The sequence below is a fragment of the Neovison vison genome, chromosome 1, assembly GCF_020171115.1.
Source record: "Neovison vison isolate M4711 chromosome 1, ASM_NN_V1, whole genome shotgun sequence".
Classification (NCBI taxonomy): Eukaryota; Metazoa; Chordata; class Mammalia; order Carnivora; family Mustelidae; genus Neogale; species Neogale vison.
The window spans coordinates 33,716,470-33,730,656 of NC_058091.1; the positions used below are offsets into that span (position 1 = coordinate 33,716,470).

At 37.3% G+C, this 14,187-nt stretch overlaps 1 protein-coding gene across 1 annotated transcript in view; it reads left to right on the forward strand.

Annotated features, from left to right (window-relative positions):
- Positions 1–6,032: 6,032 nt before the first annotated feature.
- MMS22L (MMS22 like, DNA repair protein) overlaps positions 6,033–14,187 on the forward strand; it is a 126,474-nt gene continuing 118,319 nt past the window's right edge. The window contains exons 1-6 of the mRNA XM_044245279.1: positions 6,033–6,344; positions 6,714–6,892; positions 8,170–8,295; positions 9,816–9,865; positions 11,720–11,807; positions 11,902–12,079. Coding sequence (XP_044101214.1) covers positions 6,729–6,892; positions 8,170–8,295; positions 9,816–9,865; positions 11,720–11,807; positions 11,902–12,079 — 606 coding nt within the window. The 5' untranslated portion in view covers positions 6,033–6,344; positions 6,714–6,728. The remainder of the gene's footprint in view (positions 6,345–6,713; positions 6,893–8,169; positions 8,296–9,815; positions 9,866–11,719; positions 11,808–11,901; positions 12,080–14,187) is intronic.

The following is a 14,187-nucleotide window of genomic DNA, read 5'->3' on the forward strand; positions in this document are numbered from 1 at the left end:
TATAAGCAGTAACTGTAATGGTAATGTGATCCTCGGTTTCATTTGAGGTATGAAGGAATGGTCTTAAACTTTAAGTAAGATTTCGATTAAAATGGTGATAATACTCCTGAAATTGAGGGCTTTAACCTTTGGAATATACTAGATCCAGTTGAATTTATAAAGTGCCCCTACTGAAAACATGACATTCATATTAAGTTGTTTGAGTACGATAATAATAGATTATTTATAAATACATTTAAAAGGAAACATTAAGTCAGAATGGGTTCACTAATATAACACCCAAATTCTATCATATGTCCTCCCTTTCTGAATGTTGTTGGAGAAAATCATAAAACTAAGCTAACTGAACTCTTAATTTTTCATCATGAATCTCAAATAGTCACTCAACATCCCCAGACATTCCTACTATACTTCCCTAGTAAATACACAAAATGATAAGTACATATCTCAAATCTCTAAAAACAACTCCTTCCTCTCACTTCCAGTTGGTATGTCACAGAGAAAAATAGATGAAATAAAACAAAAGCCACCTCAAATTCCAACCACCCAGTTCACCAAGTTCAGCTATCTTTCTCTGCGTGTCGTTCATTGTTCCTATTAATGAAAAATTGTCCCTGATTTTATTAGAAGATATGTCATCTATGTAGTGAATAGTCAACTATTGTATTCCCAATGTCTGCAGTCCCAGGACCATTCCCCTTCTCTTCAACATCAACTTTTCCCTTTATACTTGGTAATTGCCATAGCCTCACACATGTGATATATTTCCTGTCTTCAAAACACCATCTCTTGATGCCCACATCTCCCTCCTGCCCTAATTTTTATTATTTATTTATTTATTTCTAAGATTTATTTGTTTGAGAGAGAAGAGAGAGAGAGAGAGAGTGTGTGTGTGTGTGTGTAAGAGCACGTGGATGCTCACTAACATGGAGGGGGCATAGGAGGAGGGAGGGAGAGAATCTTCAGTAGACTCCCTGCTGAGAACAGAGCCCCACACAGGGCTGGATCTCAGAGCCCTGAGATTATGACCTAAACCAAAATCAAGAGTTAAATGCTACTGAGTCACCCTACTTAGTCACCCAGGCACCTCTCTGCTTTATTTTAAATTAAATTCCTGGGTAAAGTTTCTATATTTGCTGACTCACCTTCTCACTTTCTAGCCAACCCACTCTATATCTGACATTTTCCCCCACTACTTAACTGAAATGGTTTTTATCAGCATCAGTAAGGACACATATATTGCAAAATTCAATGCTTAATTTGCTTTCTCTTATTCCACTTAATACCATTTGATATATAGTTGACCCTTGAGCAAATGGGTTTGAACTGTGTTGGTCTACTTACATGCAGGTTTTGTTTTGACAGTACTGTAAATGTGTTTTCTCGTATGGATTTATTAACATTTTCTCTAGCTTATTTTAATATAGTATATAATACATATTAAACATGAGTTAACTGACTGCTTATGTCATTGGTAAGGCTTCCAGCCAACAATAGGCCACTAGTAATTAAGTTTGGGGGGAATAAAAAGTTACATGTGGATTTTCAACTGTACTGGGGGTCAGTGCCAACTCTAACAGAATAGATAGGCCAGGAATAAACTCTCTATTCTGTTCCATTGACTATGTCAATCCTTACCCCAATACCATACTGTTTTGATTATTGCAGCTTTATAATGTCTTTATTTATAATAAGTCATATGCTGTGAATCTTCCAATATTGTTCTTATCCAAAATTGTTTTTGTTATTCTTGATCCTTTGCATTTCTGTATCAATTTCTGAAAGTATTTGTGAGTTTCTACAAAAGAAAGGACCATTGGAGTTTTGATTGGCATGCCATTGAATTTATAGATAAATTTTGGAAGAAACCTTAATAATACTGAGTCTTCTAATTCATTATCATGCTGTATCTTTAAAAAAAATATATTTGTTTATTTGAGAAAGAGGAAGAGAAAGCATGAGTGCCGAGTGTTGGTGGGGAGCAGAGGGAGACACAGACTTCCACTGGGCAGGGAAGCCCAATTCAGGGCTTAGGCTCAGGCTAAATCCCAGGACCCTGGGATCATGACCTGAACCAAAGGCAGTCCCTTAACCAATTGAGCCACCCAGACACTCTATGTGGTATCTTTTTATTTAACTGGGTATTCTCCAATTCCTCTCAGCAATATTTTATAATATTCAGCATATAAAATCTTATTTATATTTTTAGATTTGTATCTAAGAACTCTTGATGCTATTAAAATGGTATTGCTTTTTAAATTATACTTTCTAAGTGTTCATTAATTATCCAGAAAAACACAAATTATTTTTTACATATTGATGTTGAATGCTTCCACCCTGCTGAATACATTGAATTCTAGTAGCTGTTTTTTTAGATTTTTAAGGATTTTCTACATAAATGATTATGTCTTCTAAGAATGATAGCAGTTTTGCCTCGTCCTTTCCCATCTTTTTCATTCTCATACCTTATTGGATTGGTTAGTTACTTCAAGTACAATGCTGAATAGAAGTAGAGAAAGTAAACATCATAGCCTTGTTCTCAGTGTTCTGCAGAAAGCATTCATTTTCATGATTTCAATAGTAGGTCTGCCATAGTTGCCATTTACAGGTTAAGGAAAATTTTCTTTTATTCCTAGTTTGACAAGTTTTTATCATGAATGAATATTGAATTTTTCAAGTGATTTTTTCCTGCAGATTGAGGTGATGTGGTTTTTCTTTTTACAATCTGTTGACATAATGAACTCCAGTTGTGTTTAGAAATTTGGACAAAACCTGCATTCCCAAGATGAACCTGATTTTCCTAGTATATGCCATCCTCTTCATATATTGCTGGATTTTATTTGGTAAAATTTCTGTCTCCAAGTGAATGATACTGGATTATAATCTTCTTTGTCAAGTTTGGTATCTGTGTAATGCTGGTCACATTAAATGAGTTTTGAAGTATTTCATCCTCTTCTTTTTTCTGGAAGAGTTAGTAGAGAATTGATATTATTCCTTCCTTAAATGTTTAGGAGAATTCAACAGTACAGCCCTCTGGTCCTGGAATTTTCCTTGTAAGAAAAGTGTGTATATGGTGTGTGAGAAAGAGAGAGAGAGAGAGAGAGAGGAATTTTTTAACTGAAGATTGAAATTACTATGATGGATATAGAGCCATTCAAGTTTTCTTTATCTTCTTTTGTGAGTTTTGGCAGTTGGCATCTTTCAAAGACTTTGTCCATTTCATCTGTTTCTTGGCATAAAAATGTTCTTAATATCCTTATAATATATGTAGAGTCTATAGTGATGACATATTTTTAATTCCTGATATTGGTAATTTGTGGGTTGTTTTTTTTTTTTTTTCTTGGTCAGTCTGGCTAGAGAGTGTATCAATTATACTGGTCTTTTCAAAGAACCAACGCTTTTTTTTTTTTTTAAGTAGGCTCCATGTCCAGCCTGGAACCCAACCTTGGGCCTGAATTCATGACTCCAAGTTCACCACCATGATCTGAAGGATCTGAGATCAAGATTCGACATCCAGGCAAATGAGCCACACAGGTGTGCTTCACAGAACCACTTTTTGATTGCACTTATTTCCTCTATTCTTTTGCTTTATCCCATTTATTTCTCCCCTTTATTATTTCCTCCATTTTACAATTTGGCTTTATTTTGCTGGATTTTTTCTAGTTTCTTCAATAAGAAATTTAAATCATTGAACTCTTTCTTCTTCTTTAATGTAAACAGTTAAAATTATAAATTATAATGTGCTTTCACTTTTATTTAATTCAAAATACCTTCTCATTTTCCTAGTGACTTCTTCTTTGATCCATCGGTTAATTAGAAGTGGCACTTAATTTCCAAATATTTAGAGATTTCTTTCAGGTGTCTGTTACCGGTTTCCAGTTTAATTTCATTGTGATCAGACAGTATGATTTCAATCCTTTTAACGTTGAAGAAATTTGATTTCTGGCAAAGAATGTGGTGGTCTACCTTAGTCAATGTTCCATATGTACTTGTAAAGAGTGTATTATCAGGTTGAGTCACCTATAAATACATCAATTAGGTCAAGTTGGTTGATAGTACGGTTCAAGTCTATACTAATTCTCTCTTTATTGGTTCTACCAATTAGAGAGACAGCAGTGTTGAACTCTGTAACTAATTATTGATTTGGGTTTTTCTCCTATAATAAATTTGTCCATATATATATTGTTTATATATATTATCCCTTTATACATATACTAATATACATTAAGTAATATATATAAATATATAATATTATATACCTTTATATATATATTATAGTTATTATACATTTAGCATTGTTATGTCTTCTTGATAAAATTTACCCCTTTCTGTCAGATTCACTCTCTACCCTTCTTCACGCTGGACTCCATCCTGGGAGCCTGAACTTTATAGGTTACATCCTTGCCCTCTGTCTTTAGGTTGAAAGATGTCCAACCACCAGTTGGACAGTGCAGTACAGAGGGAAAATGGTTTGCGTACTTAATCCTTCCAGCTCCTCTCTGCTGGATTACAGGTTGGCAGGAACTATCTTCCTTTATGAAGATAAGATAGGTGACTCTCAGGTAGGTGGCTCCTGCCTGAACAAGGCTCTGGTAATCCCTCTTCCCCTAAAACTCTTAGGCCTAAGGATGATAATGACTCTCTGATTAGTTCTGGATGCTTCACGATCACTTTTTGTTTTCCAGAAACCCTGTCCATATCTTTATAAAAGCCCTTTCATTAAGCCTCTATAATTACCTCTCTTCAGCACGGTGTCTGTTTACTTGCTGGGGATTCTTACTGAAATGCATTGGAGTACTAGCTTATATTATTTACAGGGAACTTACTTGGTTCTTCACATTCTACTTATTGGTTCAACCAAGTTGATCTCTTATCAGGCACTTGAAAAAGGAAAAAGGGTTCTGTCTATTAGAATGTTTTGATTAGAGGAAGAAATAATAATGTCTATTGAACCAATTCTCCTAAACAGTGCTGGGGCCCAATATTCTCTTACCAAGACACTGTTTCCTATGGATTGTTACAGATGAAAGGTGTCATGCTAGAACTCCCCCTGGACCCTAAAATCTCCAGGTCGCCAACAAGACATGAAGTCTCAGGGTACATCCTGTGAACTTAATGGGCATAGGACCCTTCGCAGTAGCTCCAGAGTAAAGTCAGAATTGGGATCATATTGTGTTTTTCCCCCTTCCTCATCCCATTTCTTATAACATGTGCAGTATCTGGTTTGAACAGAGGAGTTAAGACAGGTTCTCCGTACAGCAGTTAAACCCAGGACAAACTATTCTGGAGGAATGGGCAATGGCGAATACTCAAAATTACAGATCTGAAGGCGCAATTATCACGTTTTCCTCGAATTTTAAGTCAGTGATACACTTAAAAGTGCATCTCTGATTTACACTGTTTAAAGTCTTCTGCATAGGTTGTAAAGAATACTTTTAAAAGATACCAATGCTGCACATGGGTTACACCTCCCAAGGCTTAACCGACTGAAACCTGGCCAGATGTACTGCAATTAAGGGGAGCGACGGTTTTATGCCAAAAGCAAGGACCACCTGACTTACTCAGTGCTTCTACACGCTGGGTTAACCTCATTTTTGCACATGCCTCGTCCACAAACCACGAACAATAGACATCCTTGATCTTAACAAAAGAGTTGCTGGCACTAGCGGGGCAACAGGAGGGGATGCCGCGGCTCTGGGTGTGAACGAGATACCCACTTTAACCTCACTTGAGCAAGAGTCTTCTTCTGGGTCCGGCGCGGAGAACACCCAGCTGTCCCTACGCCTTGCTCACCTCAGCCTCCAGTTTCCTTTCCCGGTGAGGGCCCGCCTTCAGCCGAACTCACCAATTAAAGCTACACACACAGGGAGACGGGGCGGGGTGGGGAGAAGCGGCTCGCAGGACCGAGTCCTCGGGCGGCTGACTCTCGCGAGAACCCGCGGAGCGCCGGCGGTTCCCGCCGAGACCACGCGAGCGGATCTCCAAGGGGCGGGCTGCGCCGTGGCCCCGCCCTTCCTGAGAGCCGGCGCGCGGTGGCGGGAAGTTCGCCTGTTTCCTGATTTAGACTTCACCAGCGTCGGGGTTGTAGACCCGGCAGCTGGGGCCGGATCTCGGGGACCGAAAGTGTGAGCAGGTACGCCGTGCTTCAATCGAGGGGCGTCCGGGTGCGCAGGACTCCGGCTTCCTTCGCCCTGTGCCCGGCCCGGGCTGGACCCCGCCGAGTGGGGACCTGGCGGAACTTGCCTCGGGTCTGGGAGAAGTGAAGATTGGCGCCGGGCGGGCCCTGATCCCCATCCGGAGTGCTCAAGGAAACCTTCCCACCGTACGGCTGGGAAGCTGGCTCGGTACGTTTCGGTGACGCAGCTGGCGAGGCAGGTAGAGGAGGGGTCGGGAGCTGAAGCTGGATCTGTCCTGCAAACATTGCTTTCCTTTTCACGCTGTCCCGGCTGCAGAATCCGACCTAGGTGGCAGGTGTGAAGTTCCTGCCACAACCCGTCGGGGGTGCATTCTCAGTTCTGACAGCCTGGATATCGGGGTGTCGATGTGGGGAGAGTTTTTGAGGAATTGGGTCCTCGGGCTTGTTTCTTTGTGCTGGAGGGACCTTTTGAGAACTTTGAGATCACCGCCAATCTCTTTGCCTGCCCCACCTCCTGGAATCTAATCCCAGGATCTTTGGAGTCTTGAATGATAATTCTGAGTTCCAAACATTTCAGGACAGAAAGTAAATCATGGATAACTCTTCCGCTGCGCCGATGTTCCTGACCGACAGCTTGGAACTGGAGCTGGGGACAGAATGGTGCAAACCCCCTTGCTTTTCTTGTGGTTTTGACAACACAGGAGGAGGAAGTCATTTTTCTGGAGAGTCCTACCTTTCCAGCGGAGCCCTTAAGCGGTAGGTTAAAAACATCTTAGACGGTGTTTTTCCCTTATCAAATTTTCCATCCGTTTGTTAGGAATGTTATTCGGTTATGATTTCAGTCAACTAAACTTCGATGTTCAAGCCATGTTTTTGCAAATTGGCATAGGCTGTTTGTAACATAGGTGTAGGCTATCAGTTCTGTTATCGTTTCCCTGGTTAGAGCATACCTAAAAGATTTTTGGATATTGAAGAGAACTTTTTTTTTTTTTTTAAAGATTTTATTTGTTTATTTGACAGACAGAGATCACAGGTAGGCAGAGAGGCAGGCAGAGAGAGAGGAGGAAGCAGGCTCCCTGCTGAGCAGAGAACCGGGTGCAGGGCTCAATCCCAGGACTCTGGGATCATGAGCCAAAGGCAGAGGCTTTAACCCACTGAGTCACCCAGGCGCCCCTGAGGAGAAACTTCTTGATACTGGATGTTTTCTTAACTCACAGCTACCTCAGTTTTGGGGTAGGAAGCTGGCTACTAACTTCCCCTCTTACTTAAAGTGAATTCTGAACTAGCTGGGCTCTTTGAAATGGTATCTCCTTCTAAAACATGAAATAATAATCAGGAGCTTCTCCGTAATTCTTAAGTTAGACATAGACATTGTTTTGTTGCCCCAGTTCCTTCTGATTCTGTGTATCTATACACAGAAGTCAGTCTTATTTTTGTTTTAACTTTTGAATAAATTCACCACATTGTGTTAAGTTCACAGGAATGTTACTCTTGAAAATTCTTACCTTGGGCAGATGTACCCAAATCGCTGTAAAACTGCAGTTGTTGAAATATTTTGGGAATACCTGCTGAGGCAATTTCAGTCAGAAAGGAAGCCATTTTTGCTGATTTTATAGTTGTACCTTGTTTGAGACGGTAAAAGAGGTTATTCAGTTTGATTATGCTCCATACATGGCTCAGAGTAACTTTGAGCTGTTTTAAAAATTAAATGTCCCCTCAAAGGATGAAATTCTTCAACTGAAGACAATAGGCAAAAAAAAAAAAAAGTTCCCTAGACTTACTTTTTGAGGTTTTCCCCTAAGTTACATTTTTTTCTTTAGTTATGCTTTTTTATCACTATATGTGGCTGAATTTTTCATACAATCTAAATGTAGTAATTCCTGAATATGTAAGGTACCAAGGTATATCATAATTTTATGATACCATTGTTGACATGTCACATGCCATATGGATTTATATAATGACAGGAAAGATATGCTATAGTTGGGATTTTGCATACTTTTTATGAGATTAAATCAGAGCTTTCATTTCAGATTAATTTTGAATCTTGACCCTTTACCAACTAATTTTGAAGAAGATACAGTGGAAATATTTGGCATTCAGTGGGTTACTGAAACAGCTTTAGTGAATTCATCTAGAGTACTTTTTCATTTATTCAGGTATGTTTTGTTTTGTTTTTAACCGCCTTTGAGCATAGATGTTACTCACTTGTGTAAGTTGGTTTGCCAGGTGGTTTCTAATAACAGTATTACAAAAGGGTGAGTGGAGTTAGTTGTTCATGCTGCTCCCTTGATTATCTTATCAGTAACAACAATCCCATAGTAAAGTTTGATGGAGCAGTGATTTTAATGAGTTGTTTTTAAGTGAGTCTTCATTTTTCTTTACACTTTTTATTGTTAACATCATGTATTGAAGACAAATATTTAAGGCTTTGAACCATATTATAATTTTGGAAGAAAACTAAAATACTACTTTTGTTGCTGAATTGTCATAGTCTTTCACTGATGTTTAGGGAATGAACTCAGACTTTACAAATACATCTTTCAGACTGTAGATTAATGTGAGTAATTAATATGATCAGTTTGGACATTAAAAAATTTTAGTGAAATTTTCCAAACACACACAAATGTAGAGAGAGTTCTATAATGAACCTTCACATGCCCTCCCTCAGTAGCAATAAACAAGGTTTTAACACATTTTCTTCATCTGTCCCTTTCCCTCTTTTTTTTAGTTTAAGTATTTATAGCAGATTCCAGACATCATGTTACTCTCATCCTTAAGTATTTTCAGTAAGCATTTCTTAAAAATATGAACTTTTAAAAAACAAACAGTATCTCATTATCACAATTAACATTCATTATCATTTAACAAAATAATTCCTTATCATTTAAAACACAGTCCATATTTAGATTTTACATGATTTTGAACTGGAATCAGTTGTTGAAAGCAAATTATTTTTTAAAAATACATTAAGAATATGTATGTAGTACATTTAAATGGAAATGTGGAGCAATTCTTTTTCCCACCCTCATCCCTTGAGGCCTTGTGAAGAGACAGTGTAGCCTTGTTGTATGAACCTTGTTATATGTTTTACTGGGAGAACAGGTTGACTGAGTGTGATTCTTTGTAAACCTGAACGTAACAGAGTGAGTTGAGTATTTATTCAGGACATAGGTGAAGTTGAAAGGCAATTAGGAAGAAAGACAAGAGATTACTTTCAGGTATTAAGGGGGGCACGTCATAAATATAGCTTTCCTTGATAACTCTAAGTTACTCTGTTCTTCTTCTGAACTCCTATAGTATAATATTCTGATACAATTTAACATTTTGTTATGTAACTGTTAATGTAGGATTTTTATGTAAGTATCTTAAACTTTTTGAGTGTATATAAACAATCTCATTGATAGCAAAATCTATAATTATAATTATATATACATATATGCAGCTTTTAATAGATATTTTGGAAGGGCAAACAAAGGCATATTTTATCTTTTCTCAGTCTTCACTATCTGAAGTTGACCCTGTAATAAATATCCACAAAGTATTTTAAACATCATTCACAAGTGAGAGGCTCTGCACATACTAAAGCTATGTAATGCGTTTGGAAACATCCCTATAATTATTATATGCTTTAAACTTTTCCAAAATTAACTCTTACCTTACTTTTTTTTTATATTAGGCAGCAACTATACAACTTGGAAACCTTATTACAGGCTAACTGTGATTTTGGTAAGTTTTAAGTATTTTTCATGGCAAAAAAGAATTGCACATCTATTTTTGATGCATAGTTAGGATATAATAACGTGGAGGAAGAAGCATTAGGTTAGAAGTTCAGGATAGTGTTTTGTGTTCAGAAAAAAATGTGACATTTAAATTTTTTGTAGCTGTAATTTGTAGTATTTTTCTATGTCTGTGATAAAATTGATTTAGGGCTAAGCATTTCTTTTTTTTTTTTTTTTTTTTTAAAGATTTTATTTATTTGTCAGAGAGAGAGAGAGGGAGAGAGAGCAAGCACAGGCAGACAGAATGGCAGGCAGAGACAGAGGGAGAAGCAGGCTCCCCGCCCGAGCAAGGAGCCCGATGTGGGACTCGATCCCAGGGCTGGGATCATGACCTGAGGGGAAGGCAGCCGCTTAACCAACTGAGCCACCCAGGCGTCCCAGGGCTAAACATTTCTAAAGTGAATTAGCAAATTGCTTTAAGGGGTGGGGAGTGGGACCTCATGCTGTCTTGGTCTTCTTTGGTTTGTTTTTAACATTTAATGGGTTTTTCGTTGAGGGTGGGATTGGTATAGTTATGGTAGGAAAGGGAATTGAAGGCAGTGTTTTAGTGCGGGCTTGCTGCTTCTCCTTTCTGGCAACTGTGCTACAGTGTAGTAATTAGAATCATGGCACTGTCGCCAGCCTGGGTTTCAACCTAGCTAACTGTTGGTCTCACACCAGGTAATGGTTCCCACCTCATTGTGTTCTTGTGAGGATAAATGATATAATGCATGTTAAATGCTCAGGCTAATATCTGTTATTAGTGGTGCCCAGCAACTAAAGATCACCTGGAACACACCTTTGGTCAATGAAAGGTTGAATAGCTTACTGACACAAGAAGGAAATAAACATCATGAGAAATAGTTGGGGCTTCTCAGAGAGTAGGGAGGGGCTTGTGATAGGGTTTATACTTGTGCTGGTGATTTGGAGAGAGTTTAAGGGGACTAGGACTTTATTTTGGATTGGATGCTGTTATGAAGCAGGGACAATGTAATGAACTGAATATGTTAATTTTTGTCTAGGAGGTAGGACCAATAAAGACAGGCTAGGGAGGGTTCTAATTAGTAAAGAAGTAATAGTCATGTTAGGTGCAAGAGGAAAATATTTTGTTTTTGTATTTTGTTAGTTTTTCATGATCACATGATCACAGAGATTTCGTTTTTGTCTTGTTTCACCATAATCACAGAGTGGCCTCATCTGATTACTTTCGACATTTTATGAAAATCTTAATTTCAGTAGGGAACATCATGACCTAGTTGTTAGCTATTGGCTGGAAGGGCTGTTTTGTTTTCTCACTATGTGCTCAGTAAATGTTGAGTATTATTTATCACCTGAGGCCCTCTTTCATGCCTGGTACTGTGTAAGGTCACAATGAATCGAAGTGGGAGAATCTGCTGAGGAGTTTGTAGTTGGTAGGACATACAGGCACACAAGCATAGGACAGCTTGGTAAGTGAAGAGTGCAGTAATTGCAGAGTGTATAAGCTGCTATGGGAGCCTGGGGCTTCATCTGTTTAGGTGCCCATGACTGAGTGATGCCAGATCTTGGTCTATAAGGAAAAGGTAGGTAGGTGAAAGTTTTGGGGATCAGGAGAGTTCTGTGTAGAAACAACTGTATAGTCAAAATCATTTAGGTGTATTAAAACCTAAGTTCAGGGAGCAGGAAGTGATAATTATGTATGGTTGGATCAGAATGTGTGATAGAGTGATGAGTTTGGAAGGGATGAAATCACAAATGAATTTCTGCTTGTATGGCTCACAGATTTTTTTTGTCACTGCCCACTGATTATTTAAACTTTGATAACAGTCTATTTTGGCTTCAGGGAAGATATCCACTCTACACTGCAAAGCAGACAATATTAGACAACAATGCGTGACATTTCTTCATTATGTTAAAGTTTTCATCTTTAGGTAAGATGTCAAATGGGTATTTTGATTACTGTGTGAACTTCTGAGTGCGTGTTCATCCAGACTCTGATTATTTATCGCATATGTCTTTTTTTAGGTACCTGAAAGTACAAAATGCCAATAGTCCTGTTCCTGTCCATCCCTATGAAACTTTGGAGGCACAACTTCCTTCTGTGTTGCTTGATGAACTTCATGGATTACTCTTGTATATTGGACATCTATCTGAACTTCCCAGTATTAATCTAGGAGCATTTGTAAATCAAAACCAAATTAAGGTTTGAATTATTTCATTTAATTTTTAAATCATCAGGTTTCTCTCTTTGTGCAAGGAATTCCCTCAAGAATGAGGGAAACCAGTCAAGAGTGCAGCTCTGGAACCAGACTGAGTTGAAATTCTGGCTCCTGTTCTAATTATGTGCCGTTGGGCAAGCAATACCTCTTGCCTCAGTCTCCTCATGTGTATAATTGGTTTGCTTCCTAGAGTTATTAGGAAAATTAGATAAATTAAAATTAATTAAATAAAGTGCCTAGACTATAATAGGCTGAAGTAGTGATAGCTTTTCTTGATTCCAATTTATAATGTGCAGATATGCACAGTTTTCAAAGCAAAATAACCTTTATTTTAAAAAATTGGTGTCATTTTTCCCATTGATGAAGGTTTGGGCAAATCCTAGTATCTATTGTAGTAAAATTCAAGATCACCTTATAAAAGTTATACTTACAAAATCTAGCATTATGTCTGTTCTTAGTTTTGGGAGCTTTTTGGAGTATGATTAACATTGTTTTGACTATGCCCCTTTTTTCTACCTGTGAAATCATCCTACTGAAGTTTGCTTTTTAAAAATTTATATTGATAGCATTACCCAGCTTATAGATGTAGTTAACAAATGCTCCATAAGAAAATGTGAGCTTATGTGAGTGGCAAATTATAATTCCCCATGGGATTCCCTGAACTGTCAACTTCTTTCATCTAATTTGACTTACACCAGTTTGAATAACATTCAGTTTTTAGGCATGTGTCTGCCAAAGTGTAAGGTATGAATAAATGTTTATATATTTTTCTGAAGTTTAACAACAACAAAATAATGCACTCTTTTTATCAAGGACCAATATATGTAATACTAAAAATAATGGGTCCTAACTGAATTTGCAGGTTACTATCTCTAATCCATAGAAAGCAAATAGGTAATTGCCTTTAATCATGAAACTTAATAAATATTTGTGGATAGATTATGGGAGAGGGATATTTTTCCTTCATTTTGGTCTCTATAAATCGGACTGGTTTTATTTTCTGGATATTCATTAAATGCTTAAGAAAATAAAAATTAATAATTTATCTAGTAATGGAAATAAAGACTGCAAAGGTTCTCAAACTAGGTTTTGCTTTTCATAGGTTTTTTAATGAAAGCAAACTTGAAAAAAGGTTATTTGAAGATCAGAAGGCTGAATTTTTGAAGCATATACACAAGAAAATCATACTCTGAAATCCTATTTTCTGAAACAACAGAAAAAAAATCTTAAAAAGTGTCTTTCAAGACATAATATATTTCTTATGTTTTACCTATCTTATTTATGAAAAACATGGATGATATTTTCAGTTAAGCATCTGTCTTATTTTTAAGGAAATTTTTTTATTAGAGATATTTGTTGGGTATTATGTATGACATATTTTCATCAATTTTTTTTTAGCAATTAAGGTGTCTTGCTATGGAGATGGTTTAAGTTTTGTATATAGTTTCATTTGTTGGACTTTCTTGTGGATCATCTCTGTGCGGTTGTTAAAAATGTACTTGTTTTTTACATTTATCTTTCTAATTCATCTCTTTTTAAAAATATGCCCTGAGGTGGGAAATCTAACTTCAGTTTCTTGCAAATGAATAGGATAATAACCAGTCTTTTATTGAATGGCCCATGTTTTCCCACTACTGGACATAACCGTGTTTATTTCTCTCTTGCCAGTTTTTATTATTTATTTATTTCTGAGCCAACACTGTTTTTTCTAGTGTAGCATTTTATTTTGCTTGCATATTTGGTAAGACAAGTCCCCTCTCTGTCATTCTTCCTTGTTCTCTTAATAGAGCATGTATATCATTCTTATTTATTTTTGAGGTGATACTAAATGTTGGCTGGGGGAAGGTTATGGACAACCCTACTACACAGCACAGTAGTTAAGAGCACTGGCTCTTGAATCAGAATTAGATTTGAATCTTAATGCATGAGTTGGAACTTAAATTTCTTCACTGCTTTTAACTTCAGTTTCTTAATTGGCATCTCAGTAGTGTCTATATGATAGTCTAAAGTTCTCCTGTTAAAGTATTTTATAGGAGTTCCTGGGTACTCATTACATTTAAAAACATATTTGTTAGCTAAAGTCTAAAACAAG